The sequence below is a fragment of the Canis aureus genome, chromosome 5 (genome assembly GCF_053574225.1).
Source record: "Canis aureus isolate CA01 chromosome 5, VMU_Caureus_v.1.0, whole genome shotgun sequence".
NCBI classification, from domain to species: Eukaryota; Metazoa; Chordata; class Mammalia; order Carnivora; family Canidae; genus Canis; species Canis aureus.
This window is the reverse complement of record NC_135615.1, coordinates 25292717-25318167: the sequence shown is the minus strand read 5'-3', so window position 1 is coordinate 25318167 and position 25451 is coordinate 25292717. Positions and strand designations below refer to the sequence as shown.

At 50.2% G+C, this 25451-nt stretch overlaps 1 protein-coding gene across 1 annotated transcript; it reads left to right on the top strand.

Moving 5' to 3' along the window:
* Positions 1 to 499: 499 nt before the first annotated feature.
* Positions 500 to 23960, top strand: ECHDC3 (enoyl-CoA hydratase domain containing 3). Its single transcript, XM_077897241.1, has 5 exons — positions 500 to 660; positions 4744 to 4865; positions 7082 to 7179; positions 12667 to 12867; positions 19123 to 23960. The coding sequence occupies exons 1-5, from the start codon at positions 515 to 517 to the stop codon at positions 19432 to 19434; spliced, it is 879 nt and encodes a 292-aa protein (XP_077753367.1). The 5' UTR covers positions 500 to 514; the 3' UTR covers positions 19435 to 23960.
* Positions 23961 to 25451: the final 1491 nt, after the last annotated feature.

Below are 25451 nucleotides of genomic sequence, written 5' to 3'. Positions count from 1 at the left end.
TCAGCGCCTGTGACACTCCCTTCCTAATCTTAGGCAAACCACCACCTGGGGTTGGGGCGGAAAGGAACGGGCCTCCCCCGAGCTCTTTATCCGGCCTGGCCAGGGCAAACACTCTCCGCGCCGCAGCCCAGGCCCACCCCTCGGCTCCACGGGGGCGGGGCGGCTCGAGGGAGCGTGGCGGCGCGGAGGGGCGTGGCGGCGCGGGGGGGCGTGGCGGCGCGGAGGGGCGTGGCGGCGCGGGGGGCGTGGCGGCGCGGGGGGCGTGGCGACGCGGGGGGCGTGGCGACGCGGGGGGGGCGTGGCGGCGCGGGGGCGAGGCGGCGCGGGGGCGGGGCGACGCGGAGGGGCGGGGCGGCTCGAGGGGGCGTGGCGGCGCGGGGGCGTGGCTCCGGCCCGCGGGACGCCTGGAGCGGACGGAGCGAGGCCGGGCGGGGCTTGGCGGTCCTGCGGGCGGCGCGGCGGGCAGCAGCGGCCCTGGGGGCGGCCGGGCCTCCGGAGCAGGTCCCGGGCTGCCATGGCCGCCGCCGGCTTGCGGGCCTTCGCGACGAGGGGGCCGGGCTGGCGCTGGCGCGGCCGGGGGGCGCCGCTGTCGGCGGGCGTCTGCAGCAGGTCGGAGCCCGGGGCGCGACCCACCAGCGCGCGGCAGCGGGACGGCATCAGGTCAGCGGCGGGGCCGCGGGCGCCCTGGGCCGAGCGGGGCAGCTCCCGGGGGGTGGGGGGGGGACCCGGGCGGAGGCCGGCGGGGGCCCGGCCAGGGCTCCTCTCCGCCCTCGCGGACCCGCTTGTCGGTCCCGGCCGCATCCCGCCCGCGGCCCGGGGTTGCCTGCCGCATTCCGGCCCCTGCAGGACACGGAGGCTCTCGAGTGCGACGCGTCCGAAGGCGCCGCGCCGCCCCGGGAGCCCCAGGCCGCGGAGCAGCAGTCGTGCGCTCAGCCTGGGCGGCCGGGCAGGCGCCTCCCCGCGGCCTCCGAGGAGGGCTCTGGGCCTCCCGCCTGTGGGCCCGGTTGCCAGGCCAGGTCCTCAGCCGAGCTGCTCCTTGGCCCTCCCCCAGAAGTGCCCGAGTCGGCGCAGGTCAACATGCAGGATGAAGGACACATTGTACTGAGCTCTGCCCTTTGGCGCAACAAGCCTAAAACCCTTAAATCAAAAAACAAACAAAAAAGCCCAGTGCACAAACTGGAATTGCAAGACGAGGTAGCAAAGGCTGAAGGACCCCTAGCCCCATGCGGGCCTCACCCTATTGTTGCCGGGCCAGGGCCAGGGCGCAAAGACAGTCCTACCTAGAATGCTAAGTATTTAAAAGTTACAAATCAAACCAACAGCTATTATGTTTTCTTTTCTTATCCTGCCAAGTGTACCTTCCCAAGACCTGGAAGAGCAAGTTTGAATTTATAATCCTGAGGCTCCTAGGAGTTCCCCCAAAGCAGTGAAGAGCCAGCTCCTGGCCTGCAACTTTTTTCTTTTCTTCTCACCCTATGCTCACCCCTTCTCGCCTCACCACCCCTCCTTCCTGCTGCTTTGCCAGGGACTTAGCACACAGGTCTGCAGACACCCCATCCAGCATGCCTATGTTCTCTCTATCCCCTCCCCACCTAGAAACAATTGCTCTTGGCCGTCCCATGGGCTTAAAGATGCCCCCTGCAAAGCCAGAGAATTTCAGAGACTCAGGTAACTGCAACAGGGTTTAGAAGGGGGTGGTGATTTCCAGGTGGGCACATCATACTATTCAAGTGGACTCCTTGCTCACCTGGCAGCGCACAGCTGGAAGAGGGCCAGAGCAGCGTCCTCAAAAGTGCAGGGCCCAGGTAGGGGTCCTTCTTCCCATTTTCAAGGGCAGTTCTGCATCTGCAAATCTGGTTCCATCTGGTCAGAACTCTGACTTCTGGCCTGGCAGCCAGTTGACCAAACAAAGAAGGTCTGGTTGAGTTCTCTGGGTCTAAACATGAATCAGAGAGGGAGACCATGGGAAGAATCCATCCATCATAAACGCTCGCAATCAGTACGTAGGAACCTCCAAGTCCATCACTAAATCAGTCGTATGTTAGGCGTTAAGTAGGTGAGCTTGAACGACTCTTTTCGAAGAGTTGGCATCCCTCTGTTCCTCTCAGCAATAATGCTGGTATGGAGTGAAGAGCAGCCAGGAATTGGGTACTGTGCTGTCACTGTCCAGTCGCTACCCCTAACCCTTCCAAAGCCCGCGAGGTAGGGGACATTGTCCCCATCCCACAGTGAGGAAGCAAGTTCAGAGCCATGGCAGCCGGCTCAAGGCCACACAGCCGGTAGGAAAGAAAGCCAGGAGGCAGGAGAAGATCGGTCTGCCTCCAAAATGGTTTCCACTCCGTGATACAGCTCAGTGTACTCACCAATGAGATTTAAAAGAAGTGGCAAAAAAAACTAGATGAGGTGAAAATTTAGTGATGAACTAGTGGAATTGGCTGTGAGAAATCAGAATGCTATTTGGGGTCATTAATTTGGTCAGCAGGTGTCTATTGAGTGTCTCCTCTGTGTGTGAGCATGACAGTTCCTCATCTCAGGGACCTTCTGGTGGTTTACAATGATGTGTTGGGCTCCAGGGGGGCATCCCCAGGGTCCATCTCTTGCCTTGCAAACAGAAACATTGCACCTTTTATCACATGCTCTGGTGGTGACCTCACTCTTAGTGATTTCCCTCTTTCAAGTGGTGACATTGCTGTAGCTATAGGTGCAAGGCATCCCATGTTTTGGCCCAAGACAGCCATTGAGGGGCTTCAGACTGGTAAGATCTTTAGGAGGTATCACCAGCCAGGTTTGATGGCCACTTGACCAGGGAAGAAATAGCAGTCTAAGATAGCTTTCAATTTCTGGCTTGAGCAACTGAGTGGTAGCATTAAGATAAAGAGAAGGGGGGGGGCAGCTTTGGGAGTTGGGGTGACGTTGCCTTGGAAGAGTATGGAACAAGTGGAGCGCAGTAGGGAGCTATGAGGATCATTTAGGGGTGAGCAGAAGGTGAGGAGCCCCTTGAAGAACTAGAGAAGGACAAGCAGACAGAAGGAGAGCATGATCCAAATGGCCATTGGATTTGGTTCTGGCAGTTGGGAGATTCTCGGCGAGGACAGTTGAAGTGGAGTAGCAGGGAACGAAGGCTGGCTGCACTGGGTTGAGAAGGGAACTTCGCAATTTAGAGCACTGTCAGGGTGTGGAATGCGAGAGCCAAAGCAGGATTAATGGGCCACATGTGAACAGACACCGCCGTGCAGCAAGGGCATTTGGGCACTGGCATCTTTTTACACAATTTCACCTGAGGCCTTAGAATTTAATTTAAGCATATGTCACTGATGGGATGGCAGCTCTTGGGTTTGCCACAGAAAGCACACTCGTTATCTTTCTGGAAGGTTCATCAGCACTTCTCTTACCACACCCCCAAAATGTGGGTTTCATAGCCTATCAGCTAGCTACAAGTCATTCTGGCACTTAGGAGGAAACAGGTTTATGAGAAACAAAACGATGACTGTCACAGCCACCTGAAGATGGCAGCAAAGCCGGAATGATGTTCCAAAGAAAATGGTTATTCTTACAGCGCTGAAATAAAGTCAGTCACCAAAGTGGTTTTCCAGAAACCAGTGGTGCAGAAGGCTACCTAAGGATGATCCGGGCCAACACGTAGCAGTAGGAATGTCAGATTCAAAATGAAGAATGAGAAAGGCCGAAAGCATGTAGATGGAGACCCAGGGGAAGCAGATAACCTGTAGAACAATAGTCTGGTGTTTGGCTCCCCGCCCATTCCACATACTAGCACAAATAAGACATTTCTGTGTACAGGCAGCCAGGTGACAATACCGGTTATTTTCATGAGCGTGTGGGATACCTTAAAACCTTTGCACAGCAGCTTTGTTGGATGACATGTCCAGAAGGGCCCTCTTGCTCTACGCTTCTGTCCCTCTGTTCTTCACACGCAGCCTGTTCTCTGCATGAATTATTCTGCAGAATTTCAAGATGCCACTACAAAAACCAAAAACGGAAAAATGTTGTCTATATAAGACATATTGGTGTCTATATAAGACGTATTGGTGGCTGTAACTGCGCTGCCTCCTCTGTGGGGTGCATGGGAGGACATTTGGGGCATGTTTTCATCCTCACCTCCTTCCCTAGCCTTATTCTTTTGAAGAGCAGCAGAAAGAAGTGGAAAGGAGCCACAACGTGGTAGCTTCCTCTGGCTCTGGACGACCCTGTCTTACAAACCTCCCCACCCCTCAGTCCGGGTGTGGTGATTGGGGGCTGTCACCTGCCCTTTCTGGGGAACTGGCAGTCATTGACAGCAAACATGGAGAAAGAGAAAATCAGGGAAAGAGGGAGGAAACCCAGCCCACCTTTCAGATAGTCTCCTTGTTTTTTTTTTTTTTTAATTTTTTTTTTATTTATGATAGGCACACAGTGAGAGAGAGAGAGACAGAGAGAGGCAGAGACACAGGCAGAGGGAGAAGCAGGCTCCATGCACAGGGAGCCCGACGTGGGATTCGATCCCGGGTCTCCAGGATCGTGCCCTGGGCCAAAGGCAGGCGCTAAACCGCTGCGCCACCCAGGGATCCCTAGTCTCCTCGTTTTGACTCAGCTATAGCTCCAGATAGTTGGCAGGCCCTCTGAATTGCCTCTGAGCACCTGTAATTCTCTTTTCTGGTGTTTTAAAAATAGGCCCCAGGAATTAACGAGGGTCCTCACTTATTTTGACTCGCGCCCAACCGAGTAATTATAACATGTTCTTCCCAGGAACATTGTCCTAAGTGATCCCAAGAAGAGGAATGCGCTGTCATTAGCAATGCTGAAGTCTCTCCAGACTGACCTTCTTCACGAATCTGAAAGCAAAGATCTCAGAGTCATTATCATTTCAGGTATTCATCTGATGTCCATCCTCAGTGTTCTTGCAGGACCTGGAAGGGGGTTCCCAAAATTCTTTGGTTAGCTGAGGCATTCCCATACTTAACGGGAGAAGTGTTTTTCGAAACTCCTTTACAAGAACCTTTTGAAAAACTCCTGTGTAGTTCACTGTGGAAATTATAAGATTACCGTGCAGTGAGAATAGGTCTTTTTCTTTTTGTCGGATGTGTCAGATACGAAACCTTGCCACCCTTGGCCGTGCTGGCCTTCTTAGCAGAATCAGAGAACTGATTTCTTCATGGGCCTGATAAGATGGGTTTAATCACAAAGGTTTCTGGTAGACTACCTAGTTGGCTAGGACAGGCTGCTGGGGCACTTGATCGGTTTGTTGGTTTTTGTTTTTTTCTAAGATTTATTTATTTATTCATGAGAGACACACAGAGAGAGGCAGAGACACAGGCAGAGGGAGAAGCAGGCTCCCTGCGGGGATCCCAGTCCTGCACTCGATCCCAGAACCCCGGGAGCAAGCCCTGAGCCGGAGGCAGACGCTCAACCACTGAGACCTCCAGGTGCCCCCAGTTGGTTTGTGTTCTTACTAAGCTTTCAACTGAGATCTGTGGTCTTCTTCAATGGTGCCAGACAGCATGCTATATTTTGCTCATTTCTTTCCTTGCCCTTTTTCCAGTAAGAATTTTTACCAAATCATCTGGTGATGATGACAATGGTATAAATAATAACAGTGCCAGCATTTTAAAACCACCACAAAAATAAAACAGATGATGTCCTATGATGCATTTTTTTATTTTTTATTTTTATTTTTTAATTTTATTCATAGAGACAGAGAGAGAGAGAGAGAGAGAGGCAGAGACACAGGCAGAAGGAGAAGCAGGCTCCATGCAGGGAGCCCGACATGGGACTCGATCCCAGGTCTCCAGGATGACACCTCGGGCTGCAGGCAGTGCTAAACCGCTGCACCACCAGGGATACCCACATTTTTTTTTTTTTAATTAACAATTGGTGTTCTGGAGGCAGATACTCAGAATGTTACCTTCTTGTCTGTGGTTGAATATAAATTTTCAACTTAAAATTTTTTTTTAATTTTATTATTATTTTTTAAAGATTTTATTTATTTATTCATGAGAGACACACAGAGAGAGGCAGAGACACAGGCAGAGGGAGAAGCAGGCTCCATGCAGGGAGCCTGACATGGGACTCGATCCCGGGACTCCAGGATCACGCCCTGGGCTGAAAGCAGTCGCTAGACCGCTGAGCCACCGGGACTACCCCATTTTATTTTATTTTATTTTTTTGTGAGAAAGCATGCATGCATACATGAGCACAAGCAGGGGGAGGGGCAGAGAGAGCTAGAATCTCAAGCAGATGCCATGCTTATCATGGAGCCCAATGTGGGGCTCGATCTCATAACCCGAGATCGTGACCTGAGCTGAAATCAAGAGTCAGACGCCTAACCAACTGAGCCACCCTGGCGCCCCCAAATTTTCAACTTTTTATATGGCAAAGGGAAAAGAAATAGAACAAATATTGTCCATATGGGGTGTAACCTGGATACAGTAAGGCAGCGAACTCTGAACCACATGATTTTCTCACTTGTTTACAGGGATTAATATGGTCTGTCCCAACAGCCACAGCAAAAGGAAAATGAGAGGGAGTGTTACCAGCTGATCAGTGCAATTACGTCTGGTTGTTGTTGTTAATAACAACAGTAACAGTAAAAGCACGTCCTCAGATCCCTCGTAAAAATAAGGGGTTCTCTTCATACTCTGACCTTCCTGATTCCAGCCTGTGTGGGTGGCTGTTATCTGTGGACCAAAGGACAGGGACACTGTGGGAGGCACAGTGGACTCGATGGGCCCACATGAGTTTACACACTCAGGCCAGACCACGTCCAGAAACAAAAGTGTGAAACCAGAGGGATAACTCTGCAAAGAGTACCTTTGTACGGAGTACAGAGCCTTCTCCTTGTTGGGATTACATGTTCTCGCTGGTTCCACCAAAGACCTTTGAGAACAGATGCCTCACCTTATTTTGTCACCACAAAATACTGCTCGTCCCTTTTCAAGCTAAATGGAATTAATTCTTCTCAAAATTGAGCCATGAACTTTCTCTAAGTGTCCACAGCACCAATACGATTGCTCGCTGAATAAGTGAACATTGAGGCTCTAGCCATTTACATTTCTTTTTTTCTTTTCTCAACTGGAAACATTTGCAGCTGAAGGACCTGTATTTTCTTCTGGGCACGATTTAAAGGAACTGACGGATGAGCGAAGCCCAGATTATCATGCCGAAGTATTTCAGACCTGTTCTGAGGTAAGCCAGGATGAGGGTCGACATTGCAAGCCCAAAAATGATAGCTACGTAAAATACTGATTTAGGCTTCCTATTTACAGATAAAGTCTTATCTATGCACCTAGTCACTGCAGACCGGTCATTGGTGCATCCTTCACTCAAGCCACCATTTGATTTTGATTTTTAAGAAATGATCATGGTTTGTGATTGATCTTGTTATACACAAAAGAGGTGCTAATTGTTGCCACCTCCAGGATCAGGGGGTGTGTCTTGGTAGCTGTGTCTTAAGAGGTAAAGGGTGGGAACATATATCTTTAGAGGGGAAGAACCTAAAATTAGTATAGTTTTTTTAAAAAAAAATTAGTATAGTTTTTTTTTTAATTTTAAACTAACACAACTCTGTTAATGCGATAGAATATTTGTGAATGGAATAACAATAATGATCTTAAAGATTCTTTCCAAACCGTTCTCCCAGCCAGCCTTTGTAATCACCACCTCCAGGTGGGAAAACTAACCCCTTCACGTTTACTTCTTACTGTCTGGCTCTTTAACTATATGTGAAGGAGAGACATCGCCAGCAGAGAGGAGGAAGAGGAACAAAAAGTGTGTGATGATTATAAATATACTAAGTCACCCCCTGGATAATCAAAAATTAAAGATAGAATACAACTTTATTTTATTTAAAAAAATTATTTATTTATTCATGAGAGACACAGAGAGAGAGGCCGGGACACAGGCAGAGGGAGAAGCAGGCTCCCTGCAGGGAGCCCGATGTGGGACTCGATTGTGGGTCTCCAGGATCACGCCCTGGGCTGAAGGCAGACACTCAACTCCTGAGCCACCCAGGCTGCCCAAGATAGAATACAACTATCGCTCATTTCATAACTCTTTATTGAGCACTACTGTATGCATCATACTTGCAAGGCACTCGGAAAAAGACAGGAAAACAGGTTTCCTGCCAAACTGGAAATGTAGGTGAGAAGCAAGACATAAAACAGTTTCAGGGCCACCTCGGTGGTGCAGTCGGTTGAGTGTCCAACTCTTGGTTTCGGCTTAGGTCATGATCTCAGGGTCGAGCCCTATGTCGGGCTCCATGCAGAACATGGAGGTGGAGGTTGGCTTGAGATTCTCTCTTTCCTCCCTCAACACCTCCCACTTGTGTGCTCTCTCTCTCTCTCAAATAAATAAATAAATCTTAAAAAAAAAAAAAAGACATAAAATAGTTTCATACCTGAAAACTTAAACCTAACTTTTCATTCATTCATTGACTTGCTCATTTATTTAGCCATTCATGATTCAACAATATTGAATGATACCTTCTACATAGACTAGAGGGAGGGAAGCACCAGAGAGGCTGACGGGAAGGTGACTAAGACACCCTCCTGACCACTGTTTGTTTCCCTTGCCCTGCTAAAATGCCATAAGGAGATCCAAGTATAGTTTTCTCATCTCATGGAGGGACAAGCCAGAAAAGCAATCGACTTGAGGCTTCATGAAGAGGCAGAAGCAAGCAAGAGCTGAGGCTTAGGTCTTTTGTTTCACGTTAATGATGTTTATGTAACATTCTGCTCTTGCGTCTGCCGTGGCATGGCACTTTGAAAGGTTTTTTTCCTACAAATATCCAGTATGTTTGGCTAAAACAGAAAATTATCGAAGAGAACCACTAGAGCCCTTCCATCCTCCCTAAAGGGCCTGCTTTTATCACTGTGCTGTGGTGTCTTCATGAACCGAGATCTAAACAGGTTAGCAAAAGGGCTACAGGGGAGCCAGAGCTTCTTCAGAGGATAAAGGCCAGATTTCATGGAAACTTGCAACCCATGGATGCCTCAGGCTCCCTGAAAAAGACAGTGCATAAACAGGACCTTGTCCCAACACAGGGAGGTAGGAGTGAAAGTGTATTGATTTCCTTAATGCTTTTTCTAAGGAAATCACATTGTCCTGGATAAAAATGAACATCATTAACTTGTGCAAGATTTCAATTTCCAAATGTAATCAACAGACAGACTGGCACAGAATGAGCTAGATATTTCACTGTTGGGTTCACGCATGAGAAAATTTGACTTTAGAGAGGAAAACAGAGAATCACGAATTGGCTTAGCATCTAAACTGTAGCAGATTCCTTACAGACCATGAGTACCACCTGCTAGTTAATTATTTACAGATCAGGAATAGGGTAAATTGAGAATGAGAAGAAAGACTTGGCTATGGGAGAGCAAAAGTAACCCTTTGTGGAGCTGATTTGACAGATTTCACTGGAGACCTACCCTTGGTGTCTCTTCTTTTGTCCTGTTGAAGTTTCAGGGTGGAAACCCCAGTCCAGAAAGAGACTCTTCTCTTTCTCCTCACCCCCACCACTGAAATGGCCATGGGACAAGGCCTCTCACAGAGCTCTCGATAATGCTGTTGAGTGAGGCTAAGGTTTATGTCACGTTTTGAAGCAGGCAGAGTCCTGGAAAAATATTTAGTTCAAGAAGGTAAACTAGGACGGATAATGACTTCTTAACTACCAAAGGACTGATTGCCCCTGCTGATTTATTATCTAGCTTGCCCTTGTCTTTCCTGAATTGCTTTCTAACTTTATTTAAAATACATTTTGGGGGTGGCGTGGTTGGTTGGGTGTCCGACTCTTGCTTTCTGCTGGGGTCATGATCTGAGGGTTGTGGGGTCAAGCACCACATAAGGCTCCTCACTCGGTGGGGAGTCTGCTGAAGATTCTCTCTCCCTCACCCCCAGTGGTGTGCCCATGCATTCTCCCTGTCTCAATTTTTTTTAAATCCTTAAAATAAAACAAAACAAAAAAAACAGGGGCACCTGGGTGACTCAGTCAGTTAAGCATCTCCCTTCAGCTCAGGTCATGATCCCAGAGTCCCAGGATCAAACCCTGCATCGGGCTCCCTGAGGTCTCAAATAAATTTTTAAATCTTAAAAAACAAACAAACAAACAAACAAAACAGGGACACCTGGGTGACTCAGTCAGTTAAGTATCTCCCTTCAGCTCAGGTCATGATCCCAGAGTCCCAGGATCAAGCCTCGCATCGGGCTCCCTGCTCAGTGGGAAGTCTGCTTCTCTCTCTCCCTCTCCCCCTGCTTGTTCTATAAATAAATAAACAAACAAACAAACAATCTTTTAAAAAATATTTAAAAATAAGATACGTGCTAGGGTGCCTGGCTGGCTCAGTCAGTAGAGCATGTGACTCTTGATCTCAGGATCATGGGTGCAAGCTCTATGTTGGGTGTGGAGCCTACTAAAAAAAAAAAAAAAAAAAAAGGTTACTTAAAATACATTTTAATTATACAAATAATAGGCACCTATTATGGAAAACTGAAAATCTAGAAAAACAGAAGGAAGGAAAATAAACTGCTGGCACTAGACTATCATCATACCATCCAGAGAGAATGCTAATATTTAGTATATTTCTTTCAAATCTTGTCCCATATGGACCTATTTGTCTGAATAATCATACGTAGATGCAATTCAATTATACTGTATAATTGTATAACAGGATTATAACACTGAATGCTTACCACATGCCAGGTAATGTTTTGAATACCTTAGACATATATAATTCTCATGTCCTATATGGTTGGTACTATTATCATGCCCATTATTATACCCAGATGTGAAGAGTGAGGGTTAGGCAGTGGGTAAGTGGCAGACTGGGCATCAGACCCCAGGAGCCTGGCCCTAGCCCACTACACAAGGCCCAGACCACCACCGCACCGCACTGATATGTCTTGTGGAAAATCTCATAGTGAGAACACACCATTCCATTAAATGGACAGTTAGTTTACATAACCATTTTTCATAATTTATTTTTATGTATTTACATTACTTATTAGTTTTTCACTATTATAAAATAATTTTTTGACCAGACAGCTTTTTACCCTATCTCAGGATTATTCTTTAGAAGTAATCCCTAGAGGGGATCCCTGGGTGGCTCAGTGGTTTAGCGCCTGCCTTCAGCCCAGGACGTGATCCTGGAGACCCGGGATCGAGTCCCACATTGGGCTCCCTGCATGGAGCCTGTTTCTCCCTCTCTCTGTGTCTCTGCCTCTTTCTCTCTGTGTCTCTCATGAATAAATCTTAAAAAAAAAAAAAAAGTAATCCCTAGATGAAACATATGAATATTTTTAATATTGTTGGAAGCTACTCTAAGTATTTTCTCGCCACATTATATAGAATCCTAGTGCTTTGTACATAGATGGCGCATGGGAGACACAGACTGTTCAATGCTAATCACGGCCAAATGACTTTTCATAAGGAACCAGCTCATTAGGTGACAGATGACACTCAGCCAAAAAAATCTTTCTTTGCTGCAAGACGTTAGAAGTTCCTGAGCGTTTTTCTCCTTGCTGTTGCAGGTCACTGAGAATTAGCTCACCTCACCCTCACCTAGAGTACTTAACCCCCCCTAAATCCAGGAGTCGTTTGGGGTGTGGGTATATTTATATGTATTCTTCCGAGAGGATTATGAACATTTATTAGATTCTCACAGGTGACTCCCCTAAAGAAAGTCTAGAACCACTACTATAGAATAGGATATCGGATCCCTCAATATATAATTAATTATTTTATAATAAAACCGACAAATATAAAATATTTATGGGTGCAAAAGGCTGAGTTCCTTGGGCAAAATCTTCAAATCAATGAAGGCCATGTTTTTCGGAGTTGCCACAATGGGAAACAAGCCCAGATGTAGGAGTTCCTTGCCACCTGCCCTCCTTCCCTGCCAGGGTGCAAAGTTCAACTCTTTCTACATAGAAGTTACCATAGCAACACAATCTGTTTAGAGCAGCATGAAAAAATGGAGAAATAAACCAAGTTATTTCCTAAGCTGCAAAAGTAAGTTAAGGTTCTGGAGATTTAATGGGGTGGGGGCAGGTAGGGGTCCTATGAGCGAGCTTTCAAGCTGTTTTGGGGATTGTATTTATTCTGATGACAGCAGGGTGGCCTCCACCGTTGAAATAGACTTGGGAGAGTGTTCATGGCCATCCAGCTCCTTTTCCACCTTCGTTTTTCAAGGAAGTGCCAAATACCGGTTTCAGACTCCCAGCAGGCACAGGCCCCCAGAGATCACAGGCAGCTCTGTGCTTCGGTGGGGCTGCTGGGGAAGCAGGCAGAGGGGACCAGGGGACCGTGGCCTCACAGAGGTCCTGCCGTCCTGGAAGGACCGGGGCTATGCAGTCAGCCAGATGCAGGTTCACACCCCTCCGCCTCTGCTTGCGGATCCCGCCACCTGGGCAAGTTACTTCCCCACCCTGAGCTTTCATGTCCTGAGTGTAACAGAGGCTTCCCTCCTGCCGTGGGTCTCAGGAAGACCCAACAGTCCAGTCTGGCTCACAGTTGCTATTTAATGCCCAGTCAGTTCTCCTTAGGCCTCCTTTCACCTTTTTTTCAAGAATCTGATACAGTGATGCGCAGTGTAAGGGTGAAGTCACATAAATGATACGTGTTGATGTCACCTTTCACTCTTGGATGGAAACGAAGTGGTGTGCTTGCCCCTCCAGGTCATGATGCTGATCCAGAACCACCCAGTCCCCATCATCGCCATGGTGAACGGCTTGGCCACCGCTGCCGGCTGTCAGCTGGTCGCCAGCTGTGACATTGCCGTGGCAAGCGACAAGTCCTCTTTTGCCACTCCGGGTGTGAACATCGGGCTCTTCTGCTCCACGCCTGGGGTGGCCTTGGGGAGAGCGGTACCGAGAAAGGTAATTGAACTCCAGTTGTGCACGGGATGACGGGTTCCAGAATTTGCTTGTTACAAGCACTGTTCGAATCAGGACATCCTGCCTGAGGCGTAGTTGGCTGGATGTGCCACCATGGCCCTTCTCATGTGTGGGGGGCGGGAAGGGCCAGGTGCCTGCTCCTCCGAAGCTTCTACCGTGGGCTTGTCTGTCACTCCCCGCATTTCCCTCTTGCCTCTCCCTCAGTACAACTAGTTAGGTCTCCTACTTGTTTTGTTTTCATAAAGGCACACGTTCTTGTAATCTTACTGGCAAGACAGTTGAAACTCAGTTTGATTGTACCATCAGGTGGCCCCACGAGATACAATAGCATGGTGACCTGTGCCCGTATCAAGAGGCCAGGACACTCGTGTCACTGGCTTATTGTTTGCCAGCAACCTGTCTTGTTCCAGAGAGGATTGAAAAGAGCTGATACACTGAGTGCGCCAGGTGTACAGTGGTTACATTTTAGGAGCAGGACCAGCCTGTGCTTTGTTTATAGGATCTGCCCCAGAAGGAGCCATATTACAAAAGGTATTTTGTTGTCACCAACCACAGTGAAGTCCATTTCTTCACCAAACTTTCTTCCTTCCTGTTACATCATAAAATAATATTTACTAAACATCTCTTAAGTATAAACTAGGAGTTTCCTTGTTCTAGAAGAAAAAAAGTCCTCATTCTCAACTGGAAATGTGTTTTCAAAAAGGGAAGGGGAACAAAGCTGTGTACCATTGCATGTGGGGGATCTAAACTGCTTTCTAGAGTTTATTATCCATTTTAGCATCAACTATAAAAATTAGCAGTTGCCCATGTACCTGAGGCACAAAAGAAATGAGACCCAAGGGAAATCCGGCTGCAGGATCAAGAAGTTTAGGGAAGCACTCCTTTCTTTTCCGGTGCCTTCTTGTTAGTGTTTGCAGAAATGTGTATTTGTGAGGAAGGTCTGGAGACAGAGGCCTGTGAGTCTCAGGCACACTGGCTGACAGTGGGCAGAGGTGAGCTGCCAGACAATTGCTTGCTCCAAGGTTTGCAGACTAAGGGGGTTTTATCCTGTCAGGATACACGTTCACCTTAACTGTACATACGGTAATTCAGTAAATGCTTCCTAAACCCAGGCTTTGTGCCAGTACCTAAAGTTGAGGAGCATTTCAAGTAATTGCCAGAGCTCATTAATAAACTACCTTACAATTGTGCAAACAAAATCTCTCTCGCATAGTATAAGGCAGTTGTCCTGGTTACCCTATGTGCAGCTGTTCATTTTCTTTAATGCCTGATATTCTGGAAGGTTCCACAAGTAAGGTATTTAAATCTTTGTATCAGCCCTGCTGTCACAATAGGAATCCATTCTTTCTTAACACAAACTATTCCAATCAAGTCTTCCAGCTGAGTCCTAGAATTGCAAACATTGTATCACATTTGTTGAGTTTCAAATTTGTTTTTGAGAAAAGGGCAAAAAAAAAAGAAAAAAAAGACAAATAGAGGCCTTAGGTTTCCCGGAAGTCCCGTGCTCAGAACCACCTTGCATAACTGCCCAGCATGACCGATGACGGGGCAGGACGTGGCAAGAACCAAAGTAGCTTTTGTCCTCTGCAGACAGTTTTGGCAAGGACCAGGCCTGCCTGGAAAATAAGGGCAGAGTCTCCAATACCGTCCCACTCAGCTCCCTCCTCTGTGCTCCTTGTGATCTGATCCCCTGGGTTTCATCCTACTTAGCAGTCTGAAAGTAGTGGAGAGCTGTCAATAGATGTCCTTGCCCATCGGGTTCATTACTGCACGGAGGCATGAAGCGGATACACGGGTCGGGGTCAACACTGATGATCTGAGATCCCCATACCGATAAGGGGAATTCAGTAGGAAGGAATGTCTGTCAGAACTTAGGGCCTTCGCCAGGTTGCAGGAGCTGCAGGGCTCACCTGTGTGGCCCCTGTTGGAGGCAACAAAGAATTCATCAAAATCTAATCCTAACCACAAATACCCCTCCCTGGCATCATTGCTTGATTGCAGCCCTATGAACACACCCACTCGCTGGCCACAGGGCCCCGGGGGGCGGTGGGCACACCCCCACCCCCCATGCTTATCCACAGGGAAGCAAGCAGGTGCTTCTGCAAACAACCTGGCCGGGCAGCCCTACCCTCCGGGCCTCGGCCGCAGCCACGTGTGTGGGCCACCAGTGCCCTCTGCTGGTCCCCGGAGTCGGAGGGCTAGAGGGCTGCGGCTCTTTCTGGGGGCAGAAAGGATGGGGTGCAGCCCTTGTGTTCAAGCCACACCCAGCAGGGCAGGAACAATTCACATTTGTGTGTGTGTGTGTGTGTGTGTGTTTTAAGATATTATTTATTCATGAGACACACAGAAAGAGGCAGAGACACAGGCAGAGGGAGAAGCAGGCTCCATGCAGGGAGCCTGACATGGGACTTGATCCTGGGTCTCCAGGATCACACCCTGGGCCGAAGGCGGTGCTAAACCACTGAGCCACCAGGGCTGCCCAGTTCTCCACATTTGGAAAGCATTTTTCTCCTCAGGCACAAGTAAAATAATGCACCTTCGCTGCATCCTATAAACAACCTGCCTCGTTCAGGCACGGGGGGCCAGTGCCTCAAGCAGTTGGTGTCACAGGGGAGCCTGTGAAGGATGCGAACCCCCCCTTCCCGGCCCGTCATCTCTCTGTGGTGGGGACGTTTGCTTCCACTGCTTTGCCCACGGTAACTTTGTGTATCCGTGGAATCCGATTTCCTCGCAGGCCAATTAGAACAGAGTGGAACTTCCAAGCTGGAAAGAGGGTTAGAGCCTTGCTGCCACCAGAGAGCCTGAGAAATGCAGGGTCCCAGGCCCCCCGGACCCACCACATCAGAGTCTGCACTTTGATGAGATTTGCACAGCCACCGGCCTCGGCACCTTGGAGAACATGCAGTTCAACGCCCCACTTTACAAGAGGGCCTGGGGGCGGGGGGGGGGGGGTGAATCAGGGCCTTACCTTGTGTCTCCCAGCAACGAGGCTAGCCCCTCGGGGAGTTTCCTTCCTTCCCGAGCTGTTCCTGCATCTCTAGCCAAGATGCTGAGCCACTACCAGCTGGTTCTTGTCATAGATGTGACTCAAGGGCCCCCAAAGACCCCAGTGCTATATAGAGTCACCCCCTTTCAGGGCTGTGGTACCTCAAAGCCAATAAGAGATCCATACCCGGGGACCCTTTCCTCCCTACTCCTGTCTAGTCAGATGCATCCATCTTTCACAAGAAGGAAGCCACTCAGCCAGCCACCTATTCTCTTGACTTCCTTGCTTTCAAAAACTGGGGCGCCTGGGTGGTTCAGTCAGTTGAGCATCTGCCTTTGGCTCAGGTCATCATCTTGGGGTCCTGGGATCGAGTCCCACATTGGGCTCCCCACAGGGAGCATGCTTCTCCCTCTGCCTGTGTCTCTCATGAATAAATAAATAAAATCTTAGGGAAAAAAAATACAGAAGGAAGGGTCAGAAGGCTGGGCTTGAGGACTTGTGCCATCATGGGGACAAGTGGACTGGCAGTTAGGGGCAAGTATGCTGGGCCCCAGCTTCCCCTCTGCAAAGTTAGGGGATGGACTACATCCCAGCATTATCCAGTTTGGGGAATGTAATGACTTTGCATTGGGGGCAGCAGGTACGTGATGCCTGTGGGCAGCTCCAGAGACCACATGTTAGTTACTGACCAGGAATAGTATCCTCAGTCCAAAGCAGGTTTGAAGGCCCTGATTGAACGCAGGGCTAATAACCAGGTCCTACTGATGAAGGTCTGGTAAGACCCCACTGAAGACAGCTGGTGGGCCACATGTGCTTCTCTGCCTGAGAAGCACATGTCAGCGGGGACCCAGGTGAAAGCAGGCTTCACTGCACCTTCCAGCCTTTCTTTTCCTCCATTCACGCGGGTGCCTCCCAAGAAATCCCCGTGGGCCACACCGGCCTGCCCTGCTACTGTCTGGTGGGTGTGAGAACTGCAGTATTGGCTCGGGGGGGACATCCGGCAGTGTCTGGAGACTTTGGTGACAGTCACCGCTGTTGGGGCGGGACGTGGAAGTACTGGCACCTGGCAGATGGAGACCAGGGAGGCTGATAAACATTCTACAATGCACTGGACAATCCCACACTGCAAAATATTATCTGGCCCAAAATACACAACGGCACCAAGGTTGAGAAGCCTCGCCAGTAGCACTATCTAGATGTTCAGGACTCCCCAATTTATGTCTCACGCTAGTCCCATTATCTGTTACTGCCCAGCGAACCACCCATAACTTAGTGGCTCAAAGCAACAACCGTGATTTGTTGAGCTCAGGAAGCTGCAATGCGGACGGGGCCCAGTGAGGAGGCTGGTCTCTGCTCTGCCACGTGTGTGGCCTCAGCTGGGGGGGACTGGAGGTGGGGGAGCGACAGCGGGGGGGCGGTCGTCTGAGCACTCCAATGACACACCTGCGTGTCTGGCTGTGAGGCAGCCTCTTGGCAGGGACCCCAGCTGGGCTGGTCACTGGGACGCTTAGCACAGCCTGTCCCATGCCTTGGACCTCCCCGCACTCGGCAGCCTGGGTCCAAGGCTGAGCGGCCCAAGCAGAGGAGCCAGGCCGGAGCTGTCACCACCTCGCCCAAGCCTCTAGAGAACGGGAGCATCCCTTCTGCTGCACCGTCTGCTTTCGCTCTCCCTCCCTCAAATGACTCATCGATAAGTGTTCAGTAAGCTGCCCACTGGATGCAAGGTGCCCCTCTGGTGCTGATGGCACAAAAACAGTGAAAAACAAAAATCTCTGACTTGGTGGAGTTTACCTTCTAGCAAAGGAGATAATACAGTAAACAAGATAAATGTGCCCAATATATAGTGTGTTCATGGGCGCCTGGGTGGCTCAGTTGGTTAAGCATCTGCCTTCGGCTCAGGTCATGATCCCAGGGTCCCGGGATCGAGCCCCGTGTCGGGCTCCCTACTCAGCAGGGAGTCTGCTTCCCCCTCTGCCCCTCACCCTGCTCATGCGTGTGCTCACTCTCACTCTCTCACTCAAGTAAAATCTTAAAAATACATATATATACAGTGTGTTAAATGGCAGAAGCACAAAGGATGAAGGTATAGCCAGAAAGGGGGACAGTGCTGGGGTTTATGTTGCAGATTGAACAGAGTGGCCATGGCGGAGCTTGTGGACAGGATGACAGGGGAGCTGAGACCTGTAGTCATGAGGACGCTTGGGGACGGAGCACGGCAGGTCGGGGAACGGCCGGTTCAAGCACCATGAGTGACAGCAGGCCTGGCATGTCCGAGGAACCGCAGAAGGGTGCCCCCCTGCCTGCGTCTTCCACGTGCAGCAGGAACCCCTCTTTTTATTTATTATTTTTTTAAAGATTTTATTTATTTATTCATGAGAGACACAGAGAGAGGCAGAGACACAGGCAGAGGGAGAAGCAGGCTCCATGCAGGGAGCCCGACGTGGGACTCAATCCCGGGACCCCAGGATCAGGCCCTGGGCTGAAGGCGGCGCTAAACCACTGAGCCGCCAGGGCTGCCCGGAACCCCTCTTTTTAAATCACGAATTTAAATCTCGAGAGGTGGGGCTTGGGAGAATTACAGAATCAAGGCACCGTCCGCCGCAGGCTATGGAATAGAGCAAAGCACAGAGCGTGGGGCACCTGCACCTGTCGTTCTGCAGGCCTGGAACACGGGGTGCGACAGGAGCCGTAGGAGGGAGGCAGCATCCTCGGCGACTTACCCGTTGGTTAGTGACATCGTGCAAGGCCCCTGCGTCTGGTCCCCGCAAGGCATCTCCTTTCAACCCCTCCTCCTCTGGCTTTGGGAGGCTGCCCTCTCAATCAGGCTCAGGTGGTGGCATCTGTGAACATTTCCTTCTGGAAAGCAGCCACTGCATTGGTCTGTGGCAGGCCTGGGGCTCGCTGGTGCGACGGTTTCGCTCCCCCCACCCCCATCAGATGTGGCTCCTGTCCCATGCCTGGGGAGCTCCTGGCTTGGCGGGGGCTGGGAGATCAGCTCTGGGGAAGGAGCAGGAGAGCATGGATACTCAGGCCCCTTCCTGGGCACTTGTACTGTCCTTGCTCCTGGAAGGTCCCAACCCTGTCCTGGAGGAGTCTGGGTGTGTGGCAGGCCTGACGGATGGCATGTTACTTGAGGAAGCAGAGAACTGGGCTGAGGTTATAGGGAAATGAGCTGGGTAGGAGGGAAGGCAGGGCGTGGCGAGCAGGGGCTCACAGGAGGGTACCTCAGTGACACACGTTTCTTCCCTCAGGTTGCCCTGGAAATGCTCTTCACTGGGGAGCCCATCTCTGCCCAGGAGGCCCTGCTCCACGGGCTGCTCAGCAAAGTGGTGCCAGCAGAGCAGCTGGAGGAAGAGACCATGAGAATTGCACGCAAGATCGCCTCCTTGAGCCGTCGTGTGGTGTCTCTGGGCAAGGCCGCCTTCTACAGGCAGCTGCCCCAGGACCTTAGGACGGCCTACCACCTCACCTCCCAGACCATGGTGGACAACGTGGCCCTGCAGGATGGGCAGGAGGGAATCAAGGCCTTCATCCAGAAGAGAAAGCCCATCTGGTCGCAGTGAGTGGCCTCATCAGAGGAGGGGAGGGCGAGTGAGCCGCCACCCCAGCTTCCAAGGCCCAGACACTGCTGCTGCCTCGAGACTGTCTCGGGGCGGCCGGCGTCCCACAGAACTAGTGGTTTCCATGCACATGGGCCGTCGGAAAAGCTGTGATCCCGCGGGGGCAGGGGGAGCTGGAGAATCCAATGCTGGCTAGCTGCGCTGGGAGGCCTGGTCCTCCATCCGCTCCTCCAAAGGCCTTGAGGGAGGGATCGCCTGACCTGGGAGACGGTGGGGATACCACACAAGCTCTGCCTTCACAAGTGTCCCCAGAGGTGCCCAGGGGCGGCCACATGTTTCAGATCTCCCCAAGATGTTCTCTGCGCTGAAAATCTTCTCGATTCTATTTCTCAATAGAAATGGCCTTGGACTAATCTGGTGTGATTTTTTTTTTTTTAAGATAAAAGATTTAGAGGGACTGGTAATGTTATTCTTTCCCCAACCAGACAGCAAGCTGTCCGAGGGGGGAAAAAAAATCATTGAACTCCTTGTGTGCCTGTATGCATGGGCGTACACCAGGGGCCCGAGGTTCCTGTGATGAACGTCCTAGCCTGTCAAAGATCCTGAAACCGGGACCCTGGGCCGGACCTGAGGGAGCGACAGAGAACACCTGTTCTGCCCATGAAACACCACCGGCTCTGGACCCGTTTCCAAGCTCTGCTCAGCCTTGGACAGGCTGTACAAACCAGCCCCGGGCACTTGAGCTCCCCAGCTGAGCAGATGCGTGGATTAGGGCTGAAACCTGTTCCTCTCTGGCTTCTGGTCGAGCATGGCCCAGGGTACGTTCTAAATCCCTCGTCCTCGAGCTTTCCCATAGGGCTTACTGTTTCTTAAAGCCAATTTCTCTTCCTCAGAGTAGAATGTGGCCATAAATGTGGTCAGTACCAAGACTGAAACAGAAAAGCATGTGGCTCTACCCCGTGGTCCTCATCGGGGGCTCGCACACGCCGCAATGGATGTCCCCCAGTGTTTCCATAGGTTTCTGTTGAGATTGACAATTTTTTGCTTGGCCTGAGTTTAGAAAGGTTTTTTGTTTTTGTTTTTTTGTTTTTTTTTAAAAAGAGCGTTTTCTTGGAAGGAAGAGCTTGTGCTAAGATGCTCATCGTGTGCAGAGGTCATCAGAGCTACCATTTACCAGACACCTGCCAGGTGCCCTCTGTGCATTCTCATTTCATCCTCAGCAGACTCAGTGGAGCAGGTGCTACCATTGTCCCCATCTTACAGATGAGTCGCTGAGGCCCACTTTTGTCCTAGGTCAAACAGCTGACACTGGGTGGAGTGAGGGCTCCAAGCACTGTGTGCCTGAAAAAAGCCACAGACACACTTGCCCCTGGCCACACAGCCTCGTGGGAGAGCCTGGGCTGGTGGGACGCCAGCCCTGGGCAGTGACTTCCCTGCTCCGCGGCAGCTTCCAGGATGAAGGAACGGACCACATGCTCCATGCCACAGAACTCAGCGAGGGCCAGCGGATTGGAGTACTGGCCGGCCACGAGTGGAGTTTTTACCACGAAGCTAATAACAGGCTGGCTGAAGTTTAGACTAGACTGTGAAGGACTGCCTGGGCTGCCACGGTCTGCCCCAGGATGCTGCTGCTCGTGGGGCTCCTGCTGAACCTTCCCACCCCAGCGGCCCGCCGTGGAAGTGCCTACTGGACAGATGACACACGAGCGGCAGAGGGTGAGAAAGTGACAAAGCCTTCTCACACACACGTGTGGCAAATGAGAATCAAAAGTTACTTCTCCGTTTCTGTGCAAGCATGCATTGTACCCGGAAACCGTGAAATCCTCGGGGCTCTGGGCCAGCTTCCCAGCCCGAGGTGCACTCAGGGACCACCTATAAATCTTAATCCTTGGCTGTGGAGAAGACAATCCAGGAGGAAGATCTGCCCCCCGCCCTCATATAATTCATCCTCAGGCAAATATAAATTCCGGGTTCATTTGCATCCCTGCTCCCCTCCATCGAGACACCGAATGAAATTTTTCTGATAACCACACACGATGATTCCTTTTGGAAAGTCTAGTATATTTGTCTTTCCCTCTGTACAAATTACTTCGCAGGGAGCTTTGCTGAGCTTGGCCCAGCGGACTGCAGCCCCGCAAGGCAGGTGCCGGGGTGACAGTGGACCAGGGACCCCTCCTGCTCGCTCTGCGTGAGAGGCCATCCCAAAGGCTAGAGCCCTGCAGGATGCAAACAAATGGAGTGATGCCAACCCCCCGACTAGCTTTACACCAGTGAATTTGGGGTGGTGGCCACCCAGGAACCAGTGCTGATTTACGGAGCCGATTCCTGCCAGGAGCCCTGTGAGTTAGCTCTTACTCCCGCCCTGGGTAGGAGACCCAGAGAAGTGAAGGCATGGGCTGCCGTCAAGCCTGTATCTGGGTTCAGACCTGTAGGCCCCCGCAGTCTGTGCTCTTGACCACCACACGATATTCCTCCCAAAAGCTTGCTGTTCCCGCCTGGGGAGACCATGCATGTGCTCAAGGGGAACCAATCAGAAACTCCTCCTGCTGGGCGCCTGGGTGGCTCAGTCGGTTGAGTGTGTGCCTTCAGCTCAGGTCATGATCCTGGAGTCCCGGGATCGAGGCCCACATCGGGTTCAGCATGGCGTGGGGGTGGTGTCTGCTTCTCCCTCTCCACTGCCCCCCTCGTGCTCTCTCACTCTGTCTTTCTCAAATAAATTATCTTAAAGGAAAAAAAAAGAAATGCCACAGCCAAGGGCGGCACGGTTTTGCTTACCACAGGAGATTGGGGGAAAGCAGGGACCTGAACACCAAGAATGCCGCCTTCTGCTTCCAGGTTGCAGGTGATACAACTCCTTTCACCGCCCAGCTGCTCCATCTTTTTTTTTTTTTTTTTTTTTTTTGTCAGTTTTTTCTTTTTACTGGTTTATAATAATCTTAAAAACCCCATCACACCCCATAAACCACCACAGGTGAGAAGATGAGGGAGATGGAGAATGAATGCTACAGTATGTGGACAGCATAGGGAATCCAGGTATTCCCTAGGGGCAGTGTGGGATGGAGGCAGGGAGTGTGGACAGGAGGCCCTGGCTTGGACCCTTATTGCTGGTTGGGGACTGGCTGGCAGAGAAGGGAGAGGGGCTCAGGGTGAACTAGGAAACATCTCACACCAAAGGCAAGGGCAGTTGGGGGGAAGTAAATGGAGGGGGGGGTCACAGTACATTTTCCATGCAGACTAGGGATGGGAGTGAGAGCTTCAGAAATTTGCACCCCTGCACAGGAAGAGATTTGAGGGTTTAAGGTTTTTGTGGTTTTTTTTTTTTTTTTTTCTGATTTCAAGGCAAGATTTACTACTTTACAAACACAAACACGATACTTGGTCTTAATAGAAAAATGACATCAGGTACACCCAGAATATGTTTAGCATTGGAATAGTTGCCAGTCTGGCACAAAACATACGTTTTTAGGAGCAGGGAGGCATGAAGAGATTTGAGGGTTTGAAGGTTGAGATTTGAGGGTAAAAATGATGCCAGTGGACTCTTCTTGTCCTTAGTGGTGACATTCCAGGCTCTGCAATACTGGGATTTGGGAACTTGCCTCGGAACTTGAAACAGGGCTTTTGCTCAAAGGAAAAGCTTTTTTACAAATGGGGAAGGTGAGCGTTCCACCTGGAGAAGCAGCAACCATCGCAAACAGCTGAGCACGTTTGAGACCGAGGAATCCATCACAGATCCTCAGAGCTTCTGCGGCCACATCTGCACCTTTGGGAGGTGTCCCCTACGAGAAAGCCTGGGCCCGGGGCACATCTCTTTCAAATCTGGCAGTTACCTTCATTTTGTCTAGGCGCATTATTCAGCCAGCAAGCCACCCACTTCCCCACCCACCCCCTTTCCTCTCCTTCCTCTGAAAAGCGCCCCGCACTAAAGAGTAGCATTTCCCAGGTGTGGCCCATGGGCGACCTGGATCTTCAAAGGCAGATTCCTGAGCTCCTCACCAGAGCTACTGAATCACAAATTCAGATTTCTGAGGCCCAAAAATATGCATTAAAAAAAAAAAAAAAAAAGGGTTTCCAAGTGACTCTGCTGTGTTCTAAAATGTATGAACAGCTGCACTGGGGTGGAAGTGACCCAACCTTGTCCAGCCATATCCGTATTATCCAGTTGAGCCAGCACGGCTTTTACGATGAGGATGTGGGCAGTCACTACTGGCTCGGACAGGAATGTGAGGCTTGAGCTCTTCCAGAAGCCTCGTGCCATCCTCCCCGCGGGCAGATCGTAGGGCCTTCAGAGGCCCCGGGTGCTCGTGCCTCCGGATGCCCCACCCCATCTCACGTGAAACCTCAGAATACACCCATGTTCCACACTGAATGTAATTCTTCTATGTAGGGAAAGGAGCCCAATGATTGGCTTTTTAAATCATTTTTAAATATGTGATTAATGATTATGATTTCTTGGCAATCATCGAGTACTCAGGAGTTAAATTCAACATTATTGCCTTGACGTGTTACAGTTAATAAAATAATAAATTTCAGTCTTGCCAGGGTTTTTTTTTTTATTTCTGAGCCCAGAGTGTATTTTTCAGGTCCCAAAGAGAGGCCCATGGAAAGCTGGCAGGCAGGGTCTGTTGGCTGACATGGCCCCACTATCCCCTCCAGCTCCCTGGTGTAGGGGAGGTGGCTGTTCCACAGGGATGGGGTGCGGGGGAAGGGGTTGTGGGCAAATCCAGTGTTACGAGGTCTATGCTCCCAGTGTGGCAATCCTGATAACCTTAGTGATTTTAGAGCAATAGTTCCTTTGGATCATCCTGTCCTGCCCAGGAATGTTTAAGCACAGACTCTGAAACCAGCCTGCCTGTATTTTTTTTTTTTTAAGATTTTATTTATTCATGCAAGACACAGAGAGAGAGAGGCAGAGACACAGGCAGAGGGAGAAGCAGGCTCCATGCAGGGAGCCGATGTGGGACTCGATCCTGGGACCTGGGATCATGCCCTGAACCAAAGGCAGACGCTCAACCGCTGAGCCACCCAGGTGCCCCAAGTGTATTTTTTTTTATGCATTTAAGCAATCTTTCTTTTTTATGTTTTCACTATTTACCTTACCAAAAGAGATAATAATTACCAATTTTAGAAATTTCTAGAAATTTAGAAAAAGAAAAAAAATGCATCAGTCAGGGAGGAATGTGACTTAGAATCCAACAAGACTTAAATTTATGTAGTGATTGCTCTGCACCAGGCACCGTTTGCAGCGTTTTGCAGATATTAATATGTTAATCCTCACAAAATCTCTATGAAGTAGGCCTTCTGAATGCCACTATACAGTCAAGAAACCAAAATACGAAGTTCTTAAGTGACTGGCTCCGTATCACACAGCTAGGAAGATGCATCTTTGGTTACGACTTCACTAAGACTGATTAAGGAAATGTAGTCTGAGGATTTCAAAGACCTCTTTGTATCATGTGTCCTGTACCAGGGAAGTGTCTTTTTTTTTTAATTAATTTATTTTAAAGAGAGAGAAAAAGAGCGCACACCAGTATTCGTGTGTGAGTGGGGGTGGGGGCGGGGTAGGGACAGAGGGACAGGGAGAGAATCTCAAGCAGACTCCCCGCTGAGCATGAAGCCAAGATGTGAGGCCCATCTGAGGACCCTGAGACCATGGCCTGAAATCAAGAGTCAGACACTTAACAGGCTGAGCCCCAGGCACCCCAGCGGAAGCGAGTTTTGAAAGGCAGCGGGTCTAGTTCTGGGGCATGGGTTTGTGGTCACTGCCCACGTGATCCTCCTGCCCCAACTCTTGCTGTTAGGTGACCGCTGTGTTGCATCATGTTGTAGATACTTCTAGTGTGCAGGAAGCACGTTAGTTTATTTCTTTTTCATTCATAGTCTAGTGTCTTGCCCTCCCCGCCCCCCAAGGAAGGTATGAGTTCCTGCAGGAGCAGCCAGTGCTTCCTCAGCTTGTCAATCCTCGGAGGCCAGACACGGCTCAGCACAGAGCAGGCCTTCAGTAAGATCTGCTAGGGCCAGGT